The sequence below is a fragment of the Myotis brandtii genome, unplaced genomic scaffold (genome assembly GCF_000412655.1).
Source record: "Myotis brandtii unplaced genomic scaffold, ASM41265v1 scaffold285, whole genome shotgun sequence".
NCBI lineage: Eukaryota > Metazoa > Chordata > Mammalia > Chiroptera > Vespertilionidae > Myotis > Myotis brandtii.
Genome location: NW_005360891.1, coordinates 2,907,866 through 2,933,094, shown reverse-complemented (window position 1 = coordinate 2,933,094; position 25,229 = coordinate 2,907,866). Strand labels below are relative to the sequence as shown.

Below are 25,229 nucleotides of genomic sequence, written 5' to 3'. Positions count from 1 at the left end.
GGGAATCTGTAACATTTTCAACAATAAAGATAAATTTAAGATAAACAAAATGGTATATAAAACATACAGTTATGTACAGTACTTGATAACGGGAATAAACTATGTTACTAATTTACAAGTTTACTATACTATACTTTTAATTATTTTAGACTGTACTCTTCCTACTTATAAAAAGTTTGCTATAAAACAGCATGCCATGTTACACCAGCAGCAGCCTCATACATCTGGTGCTTACTGCATCACGACTGCATCATTATCTTGATTTAATCTCGTGTTGATTTGTACAGTGACATGTTGTAAAGGTTGGTAGCCTAGGAGCAATAGGCTATACCATCTAGGTTTGTGTAAGTGCACTCTATGATGTTTGTACATTTAAGCCATTAAACACAATATGAAATCGCTTAACATGGCATTTCTCAGAACATATTTCTGTCATTAAGTGCGTGCATTTTTGTGTGTGTATATGTAGAGAGATACATACATACATGCTCCTCTACCCTACACAGCATGCCCTCCCCCCCATATATATGTATTCAAATAGTGCAAGGAATGGAAATTGGAATTTTAAGCCATATTCAAACACCAGTCAGCAATACTTAATCTGTATCCTTTACCTTAGAAAAGCAAAATAATGTTTGAAAACCTGACATACCCTCATCTCTCTGATCCTTAGAAAGTGAAAATACTATTGTAATTGCTTACCAGTTGTTCAGAGGTCAAATGCATCAAACGTTCAGCTATTGCAGCACATTGGGCTGAGTCTCTTATAAATTCCCCTTGCTTATCACCAACTACTAGCTCTGGCCACGTCAGTCCTTCATTCTTCTTAATCAAGGAAATCTCCAAGCTAGAAGTTTAAATGAGAAAAGTAATATTATATTAAAGCAACTATGCAAATTATACAACTAATACCAAGAGAAGAATCTTCCATAGAAATTACCGCTCTAGTGTCCAGAAGATGTTTTACCAAATACTGTGTTCATTTTAGTTCTGCTTATGAAAAATCTGTAATTTAAGGATAGGTAATTTAGATGTAATAAACAAATAAGAAAGTACCATTGGAAATGGTGTATCAAATGGCTTGATGAGAGGAGTAGTTGGAAAGAGTAAGGCAATCCAGAAAGTATTGTTGTAGTCCAGCTGTGTGGTATGTTACCAAACTTAAGTAACAGAAATGCAAGTAGCACACATCAAAGATATTTCATTGGGCAATGGTGGGGGTGGGTACATAAAGTTAACTGGAAAGGGCTTATAACTAAAGGTACCTCTGTGTGTGTGGAACCAATTAACTTTATTTCACAAACTAGTAGCCATAATATATAATTATTCACCTAAAGATCAGGCAAGTTAAATCAATACAAAAGTTATTTCTCAAAATTCAGATTTTAAAGAATTGAAAAGAAATGTAGGATTTAGAAAAATAATAACTTTGGTAAAACAGGAACAAAGTTAATATGGTCTCTATCAACTAAAAGTCTAATTCTGTACATTTAAGCCATTAAACACAAATTCCAAATGTACTAAAAAGGGCCTATCGAGGAATCCTGAGATTAAGGTCTGATGCAGCAGTAAAGGGAGAGAGAGCTGAGTCAGGCCAACAGTGGACTCAGGAGGATAGGAAGTTGCCATGTGCCCCTTGAATAGGAAGGGCAATCCAAGTAAGCTGCTTTGGGAGCAGCCGCTGCTGTGATACAGAGGAAAGTAGGGTGGGAGTAGCCTTTCCATGTGCCACCTTTGGTACACGTGTGCCACATTAACCCACGCCCTGGAACACAACTGCAAGCAAACAATTGAAAGAACATAATAACTATTATCATAATTATCAAATAGAACATGCAACTTGTCAACTATTCTTTTTCAAGGCTGTTATCACTACCTCATGAATTAACTACAGCACTTTAAAATTTCCTGAAACTACTTAAAGAGATTATACAAAATATCTTATGTAATATGAATTCCTGTCATTAGCATTAAAATTACCACCACAAACAATAATGCCCAGGTTTAGTTATATTTTCTAAAGAGGAAGCTAATCTTGATGATGATGATAAAGATAATAATATAATAAAAATGACAATAGCTTATACTGACCAGGTGTTTACCATATTCCAGGTGCTATCTTAAGCACTTCACATGTTTTGATTCCTTTAATGCTTACCACAACCAAATAAAGTACATACTATTATAAAATATATGTAAACAACTACTAAAGAACTTTACCCAGTGGCCAGAATGTATAAATACTGTTCTTAGTCAGTTGCTACCTAAAGAAGTTAGAGTTCATATAATCTCAGTTGTAAAAAAATTCTGATCCATCACGAAATTGGCACAACTGCATGTCTACATTTTAATACTAGTATCAAATCCTGCCATTCAAGCCAAAAGGAACATAAAACCCCATGCATAATAAACTGTAGACTAGTTATTCTTACAACGTGAGAAGGAGCATTATTTGAAAATGAGATACAGATAATTTAATCAACTACAGAAAATTGTGTGCTTTTAAACCGATCCCACCTCCACATCACTGTAATTACCTTTTCTAACATAAAATAGTAACCTAGCAAGTCAGACTCCATGGGAAACAATACTGGACTGTGGTCACGTATTAAATGCTTGAAACAATCTGCATGGGCTGCACGAGGTCCAGCTATTCTCATAGACCTTTGGTGGGTGACTGTTTAACGACATGTTTAACAATATGTTCTACTTGGTTTGCCATGTTCTAATGCTACCCTCAAATACCTCACCCACATACACAAAGCACGTTTAAACAGAATATGTGGAAGTATAAAACATTTTTAAAAAGAATCAGATAACCTGAGTTTTTGAAAATATATTAAAAAGTGTAACCAAGTCTTCAAATTTCTCCATTAATAAAATGAATTCAGGATATCTGCTTTAAAGGTTAAAAAAAATTTAAACTAGATATTATCTATTTTTTTTTTACACTCCCAGGATTTAGACTCACACCAAAGATTCACTTGGGTTATATAGTACTAATCAAGAATGATATATTAGGGTAAAATATCTAACTGACACCCACTTCAGATCAAATTTGACCATTTAAAAAATTAAGTTTCTAATACTACTTATTAATCCATCACTGAATTCAAGAATTACTAGGACCTGATAAATAAAAAGAGTAATTTTATTAATCCAAATGACTGGGGCACGAAGTACCTGGGACAATAGATTTGTAAAGAGGCATAGTAGTGAAGGTAGAAGATTATAATAAAAGCGTAATATGCTAATTAGACCAGATGTCCTTCCAGACAACCTTCTGGATGAAGCTGGGGCTGTGAAGGAAGCCCGGGTCCTGGGTGCCTGCCGGCGGCCGGGGGAAGGAAGGCCGGAAGGCCTACTCTTACACGAATTTCGTGCATCGGGCCTCTAGTAGTTTTATAAGACCCTTAATGTTTATTTACCTCTTAATACTCCATTTATGGAGGTACAATTTATAGGCTAAATTCCCAGGTTTCAAGTGTAGAATTCAATGAGTTTGACAAATGCATACACCTGTATAACCCAAGGAAGATAGTGAACCTTCCAGAAAGTTCCCTGTACCCTGTGCACACACAGCTGTCACCTAAACAATTATGCACAGAGTAGCATATGAAGCCATAAAATAGAATAAAAAAATTATGCATTCTTTATGAAAAGCTCTCCAAGATTTATCATTAAAGTCAACAAAAGCAAGCTATATAACTGGTTATAGTATGTGTTGAAAACTTTTTTGTTAAAAAAAAAAATAGTATATATGCTGCTTAAATATGTATAAAAGTAAACTAATATTGTGTTGTGAGGAGTTAGAGATGGATGACTGGAGGGCCCGGATTGGAGGGAGACTTATTACTCTATATCCTTTTATAGAACTTAAATTTTAAAGAATGGGAATGTATTATCTAGTCAACAAAGTTAAGGTGATAGAAAAATTATTTCCATTAAAAAGTACAAATTAAAATAACTATTTTTACCTATTATTGTTGTTGTTACTATTAGTATTATTGTATCCAAAGCTGGTAATGAAAAGCACTACTGTGTAATGTAAGCAATAACTATAACTAGTATCTTCAATTATGTTGACATAGTAATTCCAATTTTAATCTGCCTTAAAAATACTCAGCAATAGAGACAGACCAATTATAGTATTCCCTTCTAAGCTAACTACTGTGGAAAGAATAAAATGTAAAATAATAAAAAATAAAAATTTAAATATAAATAAAATAAAGGGGGTCCTAATATATGGTGATGGGAGAACATTTGACTTTGGATAGTGGGCACACGGTGGGTAAACAGATCTTGTAACATAGAAATCTACACCTGAAACCTATATGTTCATGTTGACCAATGTCACCCCAATAAATTTAATAAAAAAAGAAAACATTAAAAAATACATAAATAAAATATATAAAAATACCTATTTTCTTTAATTATCCATGTACTGCTTTCATGATCAACAGATGAATAGAGCTTTCCTTCCAAAAACCTCTGACCCTTCAGCACAATGTTAACATGATCAGGCAAAAACTGTACTTGAATGTCCTCCTTAGTACTCTCTTCTGGAAGCCGTATTGTGACAGTCAGATCCTCTTCAGTCTGTTGCCAGTAATACAGAGGCTCTATTGGGGGAAAAAATGCATCTATAATAATAAAAGTGTAATATGCTAATCAGACTGGACCTCCTTCCTTCCGGACAAAGCCACAGCAGGCGGGAGGCGAGACAGAGGCGGCAGTGGTGGGCGGGGGCCGGGGCCAAGGCCCTTGAACAAATTTCGTGCATCGGGCCTCTAGTTATGTAACTAGAAAGTTAGATAACAGAACATATAAAATTAGAGATTAGGAGATACAAAAGAACACCTATCTAAAAGAAACAGCATATTTTCTAGTGATCTCACAAAAAAAGTAATTATAACCAAACATACAGAGATCTCTGAGGAATTTTCAGTTAGAGCAATTGCACTTGTCATTTTCCTCTTCCAGGTTTACCTAAGTATTCATAAAATACTGACAGTCCATTCCTCTCTCCTTGCTTCCCAGTCCTTCTCTTAAATATTGTGAAAATCTCTATTAAAAACTACGATATTCTCTGGCTATAAACATCAGAAATATGAACAGTGATGTTTATAGAGGGGATATTTTTATATTGATCTTTTGATGTATTTATATATCTTTTGAATACAGTCTCAGTCTCCACAGAAAACAATCAGTGATTATACCTTCAAGGAACTTCCTTTCAGTTTAGTAGAAAAGGTATGCACTTAAAATAAACAGAGTTGAGCTTACTATAAAAAATTAATATCCTTAATGCTAATATGCCAGCTTCTCAAATGCCAAGAAATAGGCATTGTTTATTCTTTTGCCAAGTTTTTATTAAACATCTAATCACATAAGCTAATATATATATAAACATTTTTGGTAATTATAAAATTATTAAATTAAACTAGTTTCCACTATTTAGGTGGTATATTTTACAAAGATTGTTCTGGGAAATATAAAAGAAAATAAAAAAGAAATAAGCACTATCTTGACCTGGTAAAACCTATAAGGGCAGATAAACTAGACAAACATATATATACATATAAATACACATGAACTGTATGAAGATGAAAAGTAAAATTACCTTTGATTTTATCTGACATGTCTTCATCCTTCTTTTCTTCAACATCTTGACCAACTGGAACGAATGTGAAGGACTTGTAGGAGACGATCATTAGACCATTCCCATCAGGCTCAATCGCAGCATAATGGGGCACTGACTTTCCACGGAGAATATCACGCTTAGTAATTTCATATTTTTTATTATCTGAAAGAATATTATGTATTTTCTGAACAAAAATTACAAATAAAAAACTATATTACAAAAATATTTTGAAAATATGTATGTTAATTTCAATTCAAACTAAATATTTTAAATGTACTATTAAAAGGCATTCTATTTAGTGTCTTTATAGATAAGGATAAAAAATATTGACCACCTAATATTCTGTAAATAAATCCAAATTTAATATATTGGATTTAATAAAAATTGTTCTAAATTGTGCTATCCAATGTGGTAGCTACTGATCACAAGTGGCCATTTAATTAAAATTAAGTAAAATGGGAAATTCATTTCCTTAATCATACTAGCCTCATTTCAAGTGCTCAACCGCCACACAGCCGCTATCACACTGAATGGCACATGTATAAAACATGTCCGTCTTGCAGAAATTTCTATAGGACAGCAGTGCTCCAGATCATGAAAGTGACTGACTTACCCAAAATACCCAAAATTTTTATTATCTAAAAATCCTCTGAAGGATCCACCTTTTCCTTGACTTTCCTGTCTACTTTCCTAGCAAGTGTATGATAGGCAACTTCTGAAAAGAGCCACAAGTTGAGGATAAGGGAAAAAGTGTGGTGTGGACTATTTTTCTGCCCATTCTACCTACTGATAAGGGGTTTTATTAAAATAAAATATGTTTAAGGTAGAAATGATTTTTATGTACACCCAGATATGTATATATTTATATGCCTATAATAATCAAACATAAAAAATTGTACTTAGAATTTTTAAGATATAAATAACTGTATTCTAAAGTGTCTGGTAAATTAACTAAATTTATTCTCCTATGAAAATACGTTATTTTTGCTTTTAAAAGAACCCAAACATTTTAGTTGAGTCCATAACTTTACTTATACTGTTACTCTATTAAAGTGGGTTCTACTTTTAAGCTTCACACTGAACAGTCAAAATTGTAACTCAATGTCATCTGACTTATACATAATAGAATTTATTCTAAAATATCAATTATTGTTTTTGCTCTAAACCTTCATCTACATTCACACATTTATTGCATGCATATTTAAGAATAAGCTTTTCATTTCATTTCATGAATTAAAAACTCTTATTTTTTCTACACAGGTACATGCAGGGCAAAGAGTCCTATATGCCTTTAAAGACTCAAAGTTAGACACTGTATATCTTACCATGTATAGGACAGAAAATAATAGGTAAGTGAAATCCATGGTTAAATAAGTAGGGAAAGTCTAGATTAAAATTAAATTTTCTTTTTTACTCAAAATGTTTAGAAACTTTAATATGCTTAATGTGTAATGGGGATACAGTATGCCCACATTTTAAAACCAACTTGACCACAAAATGTAATTCATTAAATGTTCCACTCCCACAGCTTAGAAAAACACTGTTCTGTTATATTCACTTAAAAATAAAGTGAAAACTAGCACAATTACATTAGTAATAGGAGGAAAAAAGGAATGCGACATTATCAAAGAAAAATAAAATAGCCCTAGCCCAGTGGTCGGCAAACCGCGGCTCGCGAGCCACATGCGGCTCTTTGGCCCCCTGGCATGGGCCACGAAGTTTCAATCTCACTGTACGTGCGCGTGCGCAAGTGGTATTTTGTGGAAGAGCCACACTCAAGGAGCCAGTTTGCCAACTACTGCCCTAACCAGTTTGGCTCAGTGGTTGGAGCATCGTCCTGTGGACTAAAGGGTCCCAGGTTCGATTCTGGTCAAGGGCAGGTACATCGGTTGCAGCCTCGATCTCCGGCATGTGGGAGGCAACCAATCGATGTGTAGACACATCAATGTTTCTGCCTGTCCTCCTCACTTCCACTCTCTTTAAAAATCAATGGAGAAAATATCCTCCGGTGAGAGATAACAACAACAACAAAAATATAAAGTAAACCACAGAAAGAATGTTTCTATCATAACAATAATTAAAACTAGTTTTGGGGAGAAAAAAAGAAAGGTAAGTCTAAATATATCTATCTAGTTGAGGCATGAAAAAAAGACGAAGGGAAAAGAGGTGACAGAGATAGAGCCATGTGCTCTGAGGCATTCTGATAAAAATTCCTGTGGACTGAGCTGAGGTTGTCATAGAACCAAGTGTCTTAAAGAAAAAAAGGGACATGCATGAGGATTTCTCCAGTAGAATGTTAAGCAACTTAATTAAAAAATAAAGCTTTTATTATCTAAAGCAGGGATTTGCACAGCCTATATATTTCCACAACAAATATTTTCAAAGAATAAATTTTCTATTTTTAAATGGTTAAAAAAAAATCAAGAGAATACTATTTAAGTACATGTAAAAATCACATAAAATCCAAATGTCAATACCCATAAATAAAGTATTATTGGAATACAACTACACTCATTCATGTATTGTCTGGCTGCTTTTGTACCATGTGACACACATCATATGGTTACCATCTAGCCCAGCGATTCTCAACCTGTGGGTCGCGACCCCTGAAAATACATCCTGCATATCAGATATTTACATTACGATTCACAACAGTAGCAAAATTACAGTTATGAAGTAGCAACGAAAATAATTTTATGGTTGGGAGTCACCACAACATCAGGAACTGTATTAAAGGGTCACGGCATTAGGAAGGTTGAGAACCACTGAATTCTAGCCATTTATAGAAAACATTTTCCAACACCTAATCTAAAGTTTTAAGACACTGTGCTCCTCCAGAGATGAAACTACAACACTGGGGGGTAGAAAAACAAATTATATCAAATACTTATCAAAAAAATCTAGTAAATGTATTTAGCTTACTTATAAACTATTCTGATTATATATATATACTAGAGGCCCGATGCACGAAATTCGTGCAAGAGTAGGCCTTCCTTCCCCCCGGCTGCTGGCACCGGTTTCCCTCTAGCACCTGGGACCTGGGCTTCCCTCGCAGCCCCAGCTGCGTCCAGAAGATTGTCCGGTAGGATGTCCAGTCCACTTAGCATATTACACTTTTATTACTATAGATACACACACACACACATGCCCATGTACGTATATGCACATATATATCCATATATACATGTAGTTCATCCTACTTAATAAAGACAGAATATGCAAATTGACCATCACAAAGATGGCGGCACCCATAGCCACAAGATGGCAGCGCCCAGTCCCCTCAGCCCTGCTGGAGTCCCACAGTCCTTTCAGCCCAGCCGGGGGCAGCAGGCGCACAGTGTGGCCAGACCCGCCCTCAGCCCCCCAGCTGCCCGGGGCCGGCCCGAGGCACAGGTAAGCCTCAGATGGTAGCTGCCCAGCCAATGCCCTAGGCACAGGCAAGCCTCGGATGTTGGCTGCCCAGCAGCCTAGGGCCAGCCTGAGGTGCAGGTAAGCCTCAGATGGTGGCTGCCCAGCTGACGCCCGAGGCGCAGGCAAGCCTTGGATGGCGGCTGCCCAGGGCCGCCCGAAGCTCAGGTATCCAGGGCCGGTCAAGGCTTGCGCTGCCGCCAGTGGCAGCAGCAGAGGTGTGATGGGGCGTCAACTTCCCCTGATGGCTGGGTCGCCTCCTGCCCCTGAGGGCTCCCAGACTATGAGCAGGCCGGGCTGAGGGACACCCCTCCAGTGCATGAATTTTCATGCATCGGGCCTCTAGTTTTAAAATAAAAAAGCTCTCTCAGAAAAAAATGCTAATAACCTTTATCAGATTGGAAACTAGAAGCTATGGTAAGAAATCTTTTTCTATAGAGATCAATTTAATGATAATTTAAAACTGATAAGTTAAATAAGTAGGTTAATAAAAACTACTGAGAAAAATAACAGAGTCATGGAAACAAGCTCCCTTAGTGCTAAACTACAGTAAAAAAATCACTTGGTGAGTAAGAGTGAAACATTGGCAAAAAGCAAGGCCACAACATTAAAGGAATTCTAATTAATAAAAGAAAAAGTAATTTTTAATGTCCAAGTTAGAAGTTTGACAGACAGACAAACAGGTTGAAAGTGAGGACTTTCCTACACATGAAAGCGCTTTGGATGAGAAAAAATAAGAGTTTTCCTGAGGGTAGAAACAAATGGCAATGTCCAATTTTATAGAAAAGAAATCATAGTTGTGATTTAATAACTAAAGATATTCAATTCCATATAGGCAGTTATATTTAATTTATATTTCAATTATACTGTGATTTATAATTTACATTTAGTTTTATATTCAGAGTGAGGTAAAAGTAGGTTTACAGTTATGAATACATGAAAATTTATTCTTGTATTATTTATTAATTATTGTATTATTTTCCCATATGAACCATAAACCTACTTTTGTCTCATCCTGTAAATATAAATTTTTGCACATGTGTATATGTGTACATGTACACATATATTCTTGTATATATTAAAAATATACACTTTAAATTCTTCAAAAATTATGTAACAACGTCTCCTTTTATATAAAAAAAGCATAATTGACTGGGGAAGCACATTATTATTTTTTTATAAGGAAAAACTATCTATAGATATTCATTCCACTGGATGGCACATACTAGAATCATAGCCCAATACCGAAGAAAACACAAACAGCATTTATAGGAACAGCTTTGCGCTTGAAACTTACTAAATTACGGCAACCAGTATGGAGAGTCAGAGTATGTTGTTTTACCTTTATTTTTCCTACTGATAGTGACCCACTCCAAAGAAACAAAGAAACCACTTCCTTTCATGTCCAATTCTTCTTTCTCTATTCGAAGAAGCAGGGTAGCTACTGAATGTTCTTCAGCTTTCAGCAATGAGATACTGTGAATTATGATAAAAGGATCCCCTAGCTCTTCATTAAACATAATCTAGAAAAGAAAAGAAAGGTGACACATACAAAAGTGTATATATTACATGAATGCAGATAGCAGAGGGAATACACAGAATTCTGACAATCCAACAATTAATCTCGATACTATTTATTACAAGGAACACAAAATCTTAAAAAGCCTTTAAATAAAGGTTGCAACTTTAAATAGGATTCCTTGAAGAACTTGTAAAATATATTTGTTTTGTTTAACAGAGAAAACGGATCAGCACTCTTGGCTTAAAAACAAAACAACTGGTCATACAAGCAGCATCTAAAGGAGAAAGAACTAAAAGCAATCTCCCAGAAATGAATTATCAAGTGAAAACAGTGCTCTGTACAAAAAGAGAAGACTTGAGCAGGTTAACACTACTATTCCTCCATCTCTTCCGCTAGCTCATATATGATTTATTTCTGCTTTCTTTCTCTTAGTGTCTGGATACCAGGCATGCATGTATATGTGCATGTGTACTTTTATTCCTATTTTTATTTTTGGTTTGTCTTTCTGTGTTTTCTGAAAGTTTACAAAAAGTCAAAGGCATTGGAAAACAAATCATTAAAACTTTCTTACTTCTCAAAAACAAAAGAACCAATTACATTTAAAAGGTATAATTCAACCATATTTAATATGTAATACTAAATTTGCTTATAAAAAAGAAATCTAAGCATATGAAGATGCAAAATCTTATCGAATTCTTTTTTATACCATAAACAATCTAAAAGACTATATTTTTATTAGAGTAAATACTAAAAAGTTTTTTAAGACTGATTTCTAAACAAATTTTCAAATAAATGAAAAAAGTAGTTGAAAAAATACCTAAGAAACAAAAATCAGCTCCTTTTTTATTTTTTAAACCTATATCTGGAATGCCCTCATGTCTGCTTCTACTTGAAAGCCTTACAAAGAAAAGTGTGCTTTAATGTCAATTTCCCTATTGAGCAACTGTGTCCATATTATTCAAATAGGAGAATTTGGTATCCATTCTATAAGTCTTCCATAAGCAGAAAAACAACAACAAACTCAAATACTCAAAACAGAAAGGATAAAGACAGGATTTTTGTTGGTTGATTAGATTTTGGTTTTGTTTGGGGGAACAGGAGAGACAGAAGAGAAGGAAAAATAGTAAATTTACCCTGGCCAGTGTGTCTCAGCTGCTTAAGTGTCTTCCCACACTCTGATAGGTCACCTGTTCCATTCCCACATGCCTGGGCTGTGGGCTTGATCCCCCGTAGGGGGCGTGTGTGAGGCAGCCTATAGCTGTTTCTCTCATTGATGTTGCACTAACTCCCTCTCTCGCAAAAAAAAAAAAAAAAAAAAAAATCAATAAAAGCATATTAAAGAAAAAGAAAAAATAGTAAGTTTTGCCAGGTACAGGTAGCTAGCTTATTCTTTCCTCCTCTTCCTCATATGCAGGAAAGGGATTGGAATGACACCAGAGGGGTAGATGTCTGGACTTTTAAATATTGTCAGACTGAAGTTTCCAATCTTCTGAACAAGCCCAGCAATTCAACTGTGATATTGTTGATATATAGCACCCTGTAATATTAGAGGCAACATGTCTGGAAAGCAGGCAGTGTTCCTGTCTTATTTCTTTCTACACTTCAGTCATCACCATCAGCTCTACTACAACACCAACCACTCCCGCCTTTAGCTTCCTCTCTGTTACACCAAATCTCCCAAAGTCCTAAAACTCTCCCAAGTTGTTTCCCTTAAAATGACCGGTATTCCATAGTATCCCTCCCACTCAGGTAATGCCCAAGTCCCATCTCTTTACTACTCCCAATCCCCAGTCAAAACTATGACCTAAAACATCTTGTTACAGCAATGTACATTGAAGAGGAAGTAGATTCAAATTTTTTATTGATTAAAAAAATATTTTTGAAGGCCAAATATGTGCCAAGGGGTATATATATACAGCAGAAACCAAATGAATTATAAACCCATATGAATTTCCTTTCTAGCTGAACATGCAGTGTTATTTTAAGCTGAAGGCATTTCTCTTCCTGCTCAAAGTCAACAGAATCAATACAGCTTTATTCCAGATAAATTCTCATTCATATATTTCCTCCCCATCCTTCTCCAAACTCCTTCCAACTATTTCAGGTAATTGTGTTATAATACCACATTGCCTCTGTTAAAAAAAATAAATAAATAAATAAAAAGCTATTACAGGAGGCCACAGCAGAAAATGTCACAATGTCCAATGAATATTTGAAACTCTGACTGCAAAGGCAATCTGGCAAACAGGATATTATTGTTCTAGTCATATATTGTGTGTTTTGTTTAGTTTTTTTAAAACATAATACAATTTGGCATCATGCCATTTAGTATAACTTAGTAAGAAAAGTAAACCATTTTGTTCTAAAACCTTCTTGATTTTTCTCAAATAATTAAAGCCTTGATAAGCATCTGTTCATCTCATAAAATATTTTATAAAATGTAAATATATGAAGTACATATCTCTTTTTCTACCCACAACAAAAGGCCACCTGTTGAAATTCAGACAGTTGCAATATCACAATACTCTTTTTAGTATAACTCAGTGTCAATATTTTCCACTTTCAAAAACTGTGGCTCTAGAGAAATTAATTCCTTATACTACCTGCTCCTCAGATTTAAATCAGTTACACTGTGTTAAGAAAACTGAAGTTAAAATGGCATCTTAGAGATTGTCACATTCCTATATTTATGTTGTAATGTATATTTCTAAGTGGGAAATACTCTGGTAAACATACTGGACAGCTAGCAGAGTAGTGCAATGGAAACATGCTAGGCCCATAAACATATCAGCAAATATAACATGAGCACAGGAGAAAAGATATGCTAATGTAATTTTTTGGCCAACTCTTCTTTAGAAGAAGGCAATGTCAATGTTTAGCATACTGCTTTACATCTATAAAACACTCAATAAATATTTGCTGGAAAAAAAATGCAATTTTTGACAACTGCATTGACCCCAGATTAAAACAGGGAATGGTTAACATATCAGTTTTGTAAAGGACATACATTTTATAATTTAATTAAAAAGATATTCAAAATTTCTATATTATAAAAGGCCTGTGGCCCTAACGCGGTAACGACCAAAGACTGGCGCGGGTGCATGGGGTTGTGAACACAGCGAGGCGTGCGCAGGTGGGAGGGGCCACGTGATTTTGCACACTGGGCTTTTAGTCTATATATATAAAAACCTAAGTGACCTTTAGGAACAAACAACCGGAACGACCAGTCAACCAGTAGCTATGATAAGCACTGACCACCAGGGGACAGACGCTCAATGCAGGAGCTGCCCCCTGGTGGTTAGTGTGCTCCCACAGCCAACATCCTGGGGCCCCTTCCCCCTAACTGGCCAACCTCCTGCGGTCCCTCCCACCGGGCCCCAATGGGGGGGCCGGCAGGCCAACTTCCCGCAGTCCCTCCCCCCCAGCCGGCTGGGCCCCCTGATTGGCCTCAATCGCCGGCCAGGCCGAGGGACCCCATCTGTGCATGAATTCGTGCACCGGGCCTCTAGTATATAATAAAAACCAAGAAGTCACATACAAACTATCCCTAAAAAGTGTTATTTCAAAATCACTAAGATCTTTCCATTTATATATTCTTCCCAGCTTTTGCATAAAAGAACAAAAAACACACCTCACCTCCCATTTTTCAGAAGCACTATTTCCACGTTCGCCTGTTGCAATGAGATATAATCTTCCAGTTCCATCTGACAAGGTGACCCAGGTAGAAGATGTGAAATGGATAGATGCACAAAGGCGATTGTCGTACGCTGTCAAATCTGTAGGAAGTCGAAATACCTCTAGTGGTTTTCCTAAGGCAGTGTCCTAAAAAGAAGACCAAAGGTATAAATGAATCCCTCCCTCTCTCCTTGGTCCATACACACACAGAACTAATATCTGCAGTGTTCCTCTCCTCAAGGGAAGGCATCTAACTGCCCTCCCTTGGATTACTACTGACTTATTTCTAATAAAATATGGCAGAAATGATGGTTATGTGACTTCTCCAACTAGGTCAAAAAGACTTTGCATCTCCTTGCTCTCTCTCGAACAGCACGTGATCAGCCCACCTGGGGAAGAATTGAGAGCTCTTGACAATAAGCATCCTGTGAATGAGTCACCTTGGGAGTGTATCCTTCAACCCTAGTCAAGCCTTCGGATCACTGCAGTCCTGGCAGACGTCATCCTTAACTACAATTCCATGAGAAACTTTGAGACAGAACCAGCTAAGCCCCTCGCTAATTTCAGTGAGACGACAAATGCTTATTGTTTTAAGCCACTAAGGTTTTTTGAATTAAAATATAGTTAACATACAAAATTATATTATAGGCGTACAGCATAGTTATTCAATACTTACATCTACCTAATGACATGATCATGATAAATCATTAAAGAAAGTTGTTTCACAGAAATATGTAGATAACTAACATAAAGCAGTAATCTAGTCTTTATTCTTAAGTTTAGAGTTAATGATCAGCATTTTTAATTAGAAATACCGCATCATGTTCTAAATTCCTAACACAGACATCAGCCTGTGGTATGAAAACATCACATTTAGACTATTAACTTAGGCTTTTGTCAACACATTTTTATTATGTCCATGTCCTCATAATTTAGATGATGTCATCATGTTAGATGGATTGCATCATTAAAATGTTTTACAAGAAAATATATAAAAAGGCCTACAATTCAGAAAATAAACTTCCTCTCATACACTGTACTCAATAATTTTGGGTTGTTTTATTTTACAGTGAACAGTTTTTCAACAGGACAAACATACTCGTAGATTCATTTCACTCCCAGCTCCTAGAACTGTTTAGATAGTGTATATAAGATTTAAATAAACTATATTAAATATCCTTACTAGCCTCAAGTTTTTTAATTAGCCATTGTTTCTAAAGCATACAATTCAATTTTCTTTGAAACAGCACCTTCCCTTCTTTTTGTACTCATATTTCAGTGATTTACATAACAGTGAATTAAATGCTTCAATAACAAACACAGCGGCATAAAGTTTTTAGAATGACCAAATCCTCCCCTCAGGTCACCTAATACAAGCCCAATCTTAAAATAAGTCCTTTCTAACATCCTTTTACTGAGACTCTCCTGTTCCCCTGGGTGTGCATTCTCCTTTGAGGCAAAAAGTAATAAATCCAAATAAGTGTTAAGTATTCACATACGGACATAAAAAGATCTCCGAGATAATGACTGAAAAAAGAGATGCAGAATGCGTACAGTAAAATATGTTGAAATAAACAAATGTTTTGATTTGACAGCACTGAGTAAGGTGTAGACAGACATGTGCTAGCATGTTAATAATGTTTACCATTTGAAAGAAAAATAAGATTGGATTGAGACTAGTGGTAGGGGAAAATGGGGGTTAGGGGAAAGTTTCCTTTTTGCTTCAATTAACTGCTTGACTTTATTTCCCTGAGCAATTTAAGTGTAATAGACATAATTTAAAGATATTAATAAAATAGAATGAGACTTCTTGTTCAAAACAGTTTTTTCAAAGTAAGGTTTTCTAGTGATCTCCACACACAGCCTTCTTGGCATCTCACCTAATGAGTCCTTATTAGGAAGGAGAGAGGGCTAAAGTTAAGTCACTATTCTTCATTTCTTACCTAATTATTAAGGTCATTTTAAGTCATTTTCTTTTAAATACAAGGTTACACATGACCGAGATTTCTAGAAGTCTAACAGATAAATTAGTGCAATATTCAATAGAATGATTAAGATAGTCAAATACACATTTGTGAAGCCAAATTAAATTAAAATACAAGAGAAAACACACAGACTCTCTCTTAAATAATAGTTTAAGTGAAAGCAACATGAATATTCCTGATTTTGAAAATCTATTTCTGAAAGGGTACATTGCAATTTTTAAATGGACTGTACACAAAAACAATTTCCTCCTATAATATATTAATAAATCTTAAGTTACAGTATTAAATTATTTTTTAATAACCTCCACTGACAGTTTTACGAAGTGTTCTCACAATAACACTTTATGTAATTGGCATCTATAATGTCCTGGTCCCACCTGATCTTTTTCTTCTTCTAAACAAAAAATGGTAATGTAACTATGTTCAAGGCTACTAAAATCATTCTGAGGAAACATTTCACAGGTGAACTGCAAAAGAATTAAAATTCCATTGATAAATAAAACAGGGAATGGCTATCATGTAAAAGCATTGTATTAAATAAATGCTCTGACTTTTTACCATCTTATTTAATTATTAACAAAACCTGACGAAGTTGAAATTATTATCCCCCCATTTTAAGAAGATAAAGAGCTCTGTTTCCAAAGATTAAATAATATGCCTGGGTCTCCCAGAAAATGACAGCGCAAATTTCAAAAAATGGCTAATGTTCTTTCCTGTATTCCACACTTTCTTGAAATGAACCACTTCCCAAGTTTTTCTAAACAAATGATACCTCAGGCCTCACTGCAATTTATAGAATATTCCACCCCCCAAAATCCCACTATGAATACAACTACTATATTCAGTTTCTCTTCATGTTAATATATTTTTAAAAATATATTTTTACTGATTTCAGAGAGGAAGGAAGAGGGAGAGATAGAATCATCAATGATGAGAGAAGAATAATTGATAGGCTGCCTCCTACATGGCCAATACGGGGGATCGAGCCCGCAACCTGGGTATGTGCCCTTGACTGGAATCGAACCTGGGACCCTTCAGTCTGCAGGCCAACGCTCTATCCACTGAGCCAAATCAGTTAGGGCTTCATGTTAATATATTATTCAGTATTTTTATTAGATTTCTGAGTCAATAAAACATAACAAAAATTATAATGTCTACACATTGTATATAAATGACTATAAATAAATAGTAAATAAGTACTGATGTTATATAAATAGTTTAGGGGCCTCTTAATTTCATTTACAAGGAGACAAGCTTTGAACTAACAAAACATTTTTCTAACATTTATAGAAAGGGTTACTCAAGTTTAAAAAAATGGACAAGCAGAATTAAATAAGAGTACCATTTACTAGTATTATTAGACACTGACATTTAAAATTTTGCCCTTTTAAAAGGAAGTGATCTTTTTCTGGAGAAAGGCTTTCATCACTAATAATTTTTAACTTTACTTGAAAAAAATCTTCCTCTCCTTTTTTTTGTGCTAAGGCTTTAAGAAAAGGTATTTCTTTTTTTTTTTTTAATATATTTTATTGATTTTTTACAGAGAGGAAGGGAGAGAGATAGAGAGTTAGAAACATCGATGAGAGAGAAACATCGATCAGCTGCCTCCTGCACATTTCCCACTGGGGATGTGCCCGCAACCCAGGTACATGCCCTTGACCGGAATCGAACCCGGGACCCCTCAGTCCACAGGCCGACGCTCTATCCACTGAGCCAAACCGGTTTCGGCAAGAAAAGGTATTTCTAATTAATTGCTGTTCAACTAAGTAATGTTGCTCCATAACATAAGCAGACAGTACCAAGAACTTACTCCTTTAATTTTTTTCTTTAACTAGGAAAGTTAATGGCTCCATATTAATAAACTCATCCATAGAAAATAGGCTGAGATTCAGATCTAGAGAGGAACATACTGGCACACATTTGAGCTGGACTAACAAATTGTGACCTGTCACTCCAAGGCACAGCCTCACAAATGCATGCTTACAAAAGGAATCCAGTAACTTTGCCTGAATCGTTAAGTACAATTTAAAGATGCACCACAAAATGACATTCTTCTAATTGGCAGAAACTAGTTTTTCAGGTAAATGGAAAACAACATTATGACAGAATTTCCTAAATAATAATAAAATGATGTGATTAAAATAAGCCATAATACCATAATAAAACGAAATAAAAACTAAACTTTAAACACACTTTTTTTGCTTCCCTAAAGCATTTTCTACTTCCTAAGTATTCTTCCTCCCAATTGACATTTCTCTAAAATTGTAAACCCACAAATTAAACTGACTTAGAAGTATAACGCCTCTATAAATCTGTGTTGAAATGCCGCCACCTGCTGGCTCCTGACAAAATCTGAAGTCCAAATAATGGGTGAATTTCCTTTCATAAGCCCCACAAGCCTTCACTGTAACCACAATGATGTTTTGCCTAGACTTAACAAGGTGGTCCTTTGTACACCAGGCACAGGAAAAGAGCCTCTCTGGGACAGAGCATGTGTGACTTTGACTTAAAAAAACAAAAACAAAAAAACCCCACAAAAACAAAAAACAAACAAACAAAAAACTCCCCACAAAAACCAGACAATAAAATGAATATTAGAACAACTGTTTTCTGCTATTAAAAACCCAATGTGTAGAGAGTGGTTAATAGTCTCCACCTGCCCCCCACACAGAACTTCAAAGAGCAAATAGGGATTTTTTTGCTCATCAGAAAAATAAGAAGAAACAAGTGTGGCATTATTCTGTACCACCGCAAGTGCACGTTTTTCAAAACCTGGTCCCTGAAATAAGGCAAAACCATCTTAGGTGCCGTATAAAATGCAGATTCCCAGGCCATGACCAACCCTGACATACTGAATCAGAATCTTTGGGAACAGTTAATCCGACGTTAGCTTTTTTTTGATCAGTTGCTCCCAGTGATTCTGATGTGTAATACAATTTAAAAAACAAAGATGAAACTGAATTAATTAACCAGAAAAAAGACTAAAACAACCCCAAACATAGTTCTTGAAACATCAAATAGTAATAATACCTTCTAAAGTTTGGTTAAGGAAAAACAGAGAGGAAAAAAAACAAACAACAATTTTAAGAGCATCATATGCATGCAACTTTACAGGAACAAATTTGAAAGCTTAAGAGGAAATGGATGATTTCCCTAGCAAAACAAAACAAAATTACAAAATTACCCAAGAAACACACAGCATGAATAAACCAATAACCAATAACAAATTGGGTATGTGATTAAAGAACTACCATTGGAAAGGACAACAGGATACATAAAATACAAAAAACAGATCTTTTCAGTTTTAAACTTTTCCAGTGCCAGAAAACTCTCCATTTAAGGAAGCCAGCAAAACTTTAATCAAAATCTAACTGAGCCTTGGCTGGGTGGCTCAGTTGGTTAAAGCACTGTCCCGCACACCAAAATGGTCATGGGTCGATTCCTGGTCAGGGTACTTACAGGAGGCAACGAATCAATGTGTGTGTCTCCCTCTCCCCTCTCCCCTCTTTCCTTCCTCTCTCTAAAATCAATAAACATCGTCAGATGAGGGTTAAAAAAAATCTAGTAGATTAAAAATAATAATAATAAAATAAAAACTACTATAACTTGTGAAATAAATACAAATATTCTAAGTAAAATGTCAACAAATAGAAATCTAACAATGTATCAAGAAAATAATATACTCTTACCAAAAAGGGTTTCTAGGAAAGGAATTTAACAATTTTATTATAAATCACTACATTGATAAATCATGAAAAACATACAATATTAATAGGTGAGTGCTGAAAGGCATGTGATAAAATTCAGCAACCATTCTTTTTTTTAAAAAATATATTTTATTGATTTTCCACAGAGAGGAAGGGAGAGAGATAGAGAGTTAGAAACATCGATGAGAGAGAAACATCAATCAGCCTCCTCCTGCACATCTACTGGGGATGTGCCCACAACCCAGGTACATGCCCTTGACCGGAATCGAACCTGGGACCCTTCAGTCCACAGGCCGACACTCTATCCACTGAGCCAAACCGGTTTCAGCAGCAACCATTCTTAATAAAAAATATGAAATAGAAACAGAAAGTGAAGAAAACAACCTTAAGACAATGAAAGGTTTTTATCAAAACCAACAGTATTTTCATACATGAATTTAAAATCTACTGCAATTAAAAACAAGAGCTAAACAGGGATACTTGCATTCCCCATTATTAGTCTGCATTGTCTCGAGGTTCTATCTAGTAGAGCAATAAGATAAAAATGAAACGATATGGGGATATTTCCATTTTCATAAACATTGGAAAGAAGAGATAAAACCATTTCCTTTGGTTGATGATATAATTGTATATTCTGAAAACCTTAATGGGAGTAAGTAAAATAAAAATGAATGAATATAAAATAATAATAAAACAAACTAGAGGCCCGGTGCATGAAATTCATGCCCGGGTAGGGTCCCTAGGCCTGGATGGGGATCAGGGCCAATTTGTGGGGTGACTGGCAGGGTGATGGGGAGGCCCCAGCTGGCACCCGCCTTGGCCAGCCTAGTGCCGCCCGCTCCCTGGCCCCGCCCCCCGCCGCCACTGCCAGTCACCTCCCTTTGCTGGGCGACTGGCAGGGCGATCGGGGGGCCTCCGCTGGCACATGCCCTGGCTGGCCTGGGGCCTGAGGGCTGGGGGCAGGCCCTGTGTTGAGCATCTGCCCCCCGGTGGTCAGTGTGTGTCATAGCGACTGGTTGTTCTGCCGGTCGGTCAATTTGCATATTAGGCTTTTATTATATAGGAAAGCACTTAGAAAATAGAAAAAACTATATTCTATTAACAGATAAACTATAAAATACTTAAGAATAAATTTAATAAAATGAGCATAAGTTCAAGGATGAAAACAAGAACTAGGAAAGAAGACAACTTGTAGAAACTTTCTTAGAGGTCACCCATTCTAAATTATGGTTTCCTTATTGTTTACTAGTGAAACTTAAAAAAAAAATAAACTTTATCAAGATGCTAAACAAATTTAAATATACACTATATATATTTGGAAAGGTGTAGACTGCTTTGAACATGTGCCAAAAGAGGTTGTTATTTCAATGTCAAGTTCAAACCGGGGAAGAGAAGGAAGGAGGCACTTCAAATTCTACTGAAAGTTAATAAACTGGAAGGAACTTTATTTTGTACATTGCAGCATTGCCAATGCCTACAGTAATGCATAATATATAAGTAGACATGCAATAAAGATTTTGAATGTCAAGTGAATTATATGTATATGTATATTTTTGTATATTATACATACATATATATATCAGACTTTGTGCTGAATTAGGCTTATAAAAGTCAATATTCTTAGAGAATTTTGAGATTTTAGATTTGTCTTCCTAAACAAACAAAATATAACAGAATCTTAAAAACATAAAAGCCCCTAACTTTAAAAGACACACTAAAATGCATAAGAAACTAAAAGAGTTATTATAGAGCAGCGGTTCTCAACCTGTGGGTCGCGACCCCTTTGGCAGTCGAATGACCCTTTCACAGGGGTCACCTAAGACCACTGGAAAACACAGATATAATTACATATTGTTTTTGTGATTAATCACTATGCTTTAATTATGTTCAATTTGTAACAATGAAAATACATCCTGCATATCAGATATTTACATTACGATTCATAACAGTAGCAAAATTACAGTTATGAAGTAGCAACGAAAATAATTTTATGGTTGGGGGTCACCACAACATGAGGAACTGCATTAAAGGATCGCAGCATTAGGAAGGTTGAGAACCACTGCCATAGAAGCTAGAGAATAGGTCAGTAAGAGGAATCAAAGATATCTTAGTCTTTACTCTGATTCCATGTCAAATAAGCTCCCTTAAAAACACTACAGTAATTTGACCCTTGAACAACATATATTTGCACTGCATGGGTCCACTTATACACGAAACTTTTTTAATAAATCCCTGTATTGTTTTTTATCTGCTTTGGAGTCTACAAATGTGGAAGGCCAACTGTATGCATTGATCTATGCCATTTTGGGTACTTGAGCATCTGTGGATTTTTCCTGGAACCAACCCCAGGCAGATACTAAGAGATAACCAAATTTTGGGGGAGTCAAAAGTTATATGTGGATTTTCAACTGCAAGGGAGTTGGCACCCCTAAAACTCAAGTTGTTCAAGAGTTAGCTATATTTAATTTCCTATGGAAACTTTTTAATAGAAGAAAAATATCCTAACCAGTCCACACTGCTTATCTATAGTATTTCAAATGCAATCATTAAACTTTCATCCCAGATTTCCAGTCTTAAATCTTGTGATTTAATTTGGAATCAGCATCCCAAATTGAGATTATTAGAGGGTGAACTGATAAAACCAAGATTTTGGCCCTGAACCATGACCTTATCCCCACTCCTCCCAGCCAAGCATACTAATAAACGTTTCCTTCTCCATACTACTTCTGCATCTTATCCCTACTTCCACTGTTACATGTTATCAGTTTGTATGTGTATGTGCCTACTAAGGACATAATAGCATTCAATAAATGTTTGTTTAAGAAACATAAATATTTCTCATTCAATAAAATGATTTATCTCAATAAACCAAAGACTCATATACAGTATTACCCAGATAATAAGAGGAAGCTCCAATCAAGAATGCAAAGCCAACTCCAACGAGCAAGAAATAAACCAGAGAAAGATAAGTATCACATGATCTCACTCATATGCAGAATCTAATGAACCAAATAAACCATGATCAAAAATAGACCCAGGGTCATAGAAGCATGAACAGACTGTTGAACCTCAGAGGGAAGGTAGGGGAGGGTGAACAGGAAGAGATCAACCAATGAACTTGTATGCATATATGCATGACACCTGGACACAGACAATGGGGTGGTGAGAGCCTGGGGAGGATGGAGGAGGACAGGAGCGGGCTGGAAGAGGTTAATGGGGGAAAAAAGAGAACCTATGTAAATACTTTAACAATAAAGATTTTTTTTAAAAGTGATAATAAAAATATTAAATAAATTTTAAAAAAAGAAAAAAAGAACAAACTTAACAGCTGTTATCCATTCAACAACACACTGGCAACCCTTCTGCTGAGTCCTAGAATTACACAAATATAAGAAAAGCCACAGGCTAGAAGAACAGCCAACAAACTATAGTCCATGAGCCAAATTGGATCTATTGTCTGTTCTGGTAAATAAAGTTTTATTGGAATGCACCACATTCATTCATTTACACATACTGTCTACTGCTGTTTTCACACTACTACAGCAAAATTGAGCAGTTGTAACATAAAACTGTTTGGCCCATAAACCCTAAAAGATTTATTATCTGGCATTATGCACAAACAATTTGCTAACCCCTGGCCCAGAGCAAATTCATATAGTTCATGGAGATCTGGGAGCCAACAGTTTAAATGTTCTTGGGGGAGCAAAGAGATTTATCAAGGCGAGCTTCCTAGATGAAATGTTTAGTTGGGACTTAAGTGAAGACTGGGAAGCAGTCTGACAGAACTAAGAGAGGATGTTCCAAGGAAGAGTTAATCACCTGGGAAAAGGGCTGGAGGCAACAGGCTTTCAGGCATGTCTCAGGAATCGCAAGAGTGTGGTATTACTAGAGTGCAGTCTGTATAAAGTGGTGAAAGTCAAAGTTGGAGAGAAGGGCATTATAAATTTGATATGCCAAGAATAATTTGTATATTTTATCCATGTACACAGGCTTCAAAATAGGCACAAGATCACCTGTACAGGTTCTAAAATAAACCGGCCAGCAGACAGCAGAAATCAGACCATGCTCTGTTTCTTGCTTCTATTCCCCTTTCTGCTTAGTGATCATGGGAACCTCTGTTGCCTTCAGGTAGGTGCTTCTGTCCCGGAACCAAATGCCGAGGGGACAGGAAAAGAGAAAAACATCATGCTAGGAAGAAGAGGAATTTCTGAGAGTAAATTCAGGGAGACCTCACGGAAAATTTGAACATGACATGGGAAGATCATGTTCCCAGTGATTTTTTTCAAAATCCAAGAAATTCTTCACACTCTTATAGTTACGATTCATGATTTCAGATTATTTGCAGAAGTTGTACCAGAGCAGTTCTTTTAGGCCATGGTGCATGTTTTTACAGCACTGCAGCTGGGGGATCCTGAAAGAAAGGGAGCAGGCTCAGCCTGGCCTGCGGGAGGAAAGGAAAGCTCAGAGGTTCCCTATTGTTGCTTCTTCCATGCCTGACCACTTGGAGATTGATGGGGATTAACTCATATGCTTAATACCCTCTAAGATCATTCAATCTAGCTTGAATCTGTAAGTTCTGTTAAATTCTTTTTACCAGACTGTAATATGAATGCGCTGGGCAATAAAAGCTGTTCTGTTTTGGTTTGAAGAACACAACATAAATTTGATATTTAGTATTATATAAAGAACTAGAGGCCCGGTGGATGAATTCTGCACGGGTGGGGTCCCTCCCAGCCGAACGGGGCCGTCTCACCCGGTTCCAATCGGGCTGGCCTGGGGGAGGGACCATGGGAGGTTGGCTGTGGGAGTGCACTGCCCACCAGGGGGCAGCTCCTGCGTTGAGCATCTGCCCCCTGGTGGTCAGTGCACGTCACCCGGCCGGTTGTCTGGTCATAAAGGTTGCTTAGGCTTTTATATATATAGAAAGAACTAGAGAGATAGGAGAGGCAGTGTGTGGCAGGTAGACGTGGATCTTCTGAAGGTATGAAGAGGGGAGGAGTGGAGAGAGAAATTACAAAAGTAAACTTTGCTATTTCCAAAAAAAAGAAAAAGAAAAAGAATATATACCACTTTGTGCTTATACTTAATGAAAAAAACAAAACAGACACATAAAAAACAAACCATGTCTAGAAAAACAGATAAGAAACTAATTTTTTAAAAGTTGCAAAGGGAATATGGGTATTTAAAACTGGAGAGATTAGCCCTGACTGGTTTGGCTCAGTGGATAGAGCGTCAGCCTGTGGACTGAAGGGTCCCGGGTTTGATTCCGGTCAAGGGCATGTACCTTG

The 25,229-nt window shown here is 36.1% G+C and overlaps 1 protein-coding gene across 1 annotated transcript in view; it reads right to left on the bottom strand.

Annotated features, from left to right (window-relative positions):
- NUDCD1 (NudC domain containing 1) overlaps window positions 1–25,229 on the bottom strand; it is a 61,735-nt gene that overhangs the window by 21,464 nt on the left and 15,042 nt on the right. The window contains exons 3-7 of the mRNA XM_005869058.2: window positions 14,211–14,396; window positions 10,395–10,575; window positions 5,624–5,806; window positions 4,421–4,622; window positions 703–847 (exon numbers count right to left, since the gene is read on the bottom strand). Coding sequence (XP_005869120.1) covers window positions 703–847; window positions 4,421–4,622; window positions 5,624–5,806; window positions 10,395–10,575; window positions 14,211–14,396 — 897 coding nt within the window. The remainder of the gene's footprint in view (window positions 1–702; window positions 848–4,420; window positions 4,623–5,623; window positions 5,807–10,394; window positions 10,576–14,210; window positions 14,397–25,229) is intronic.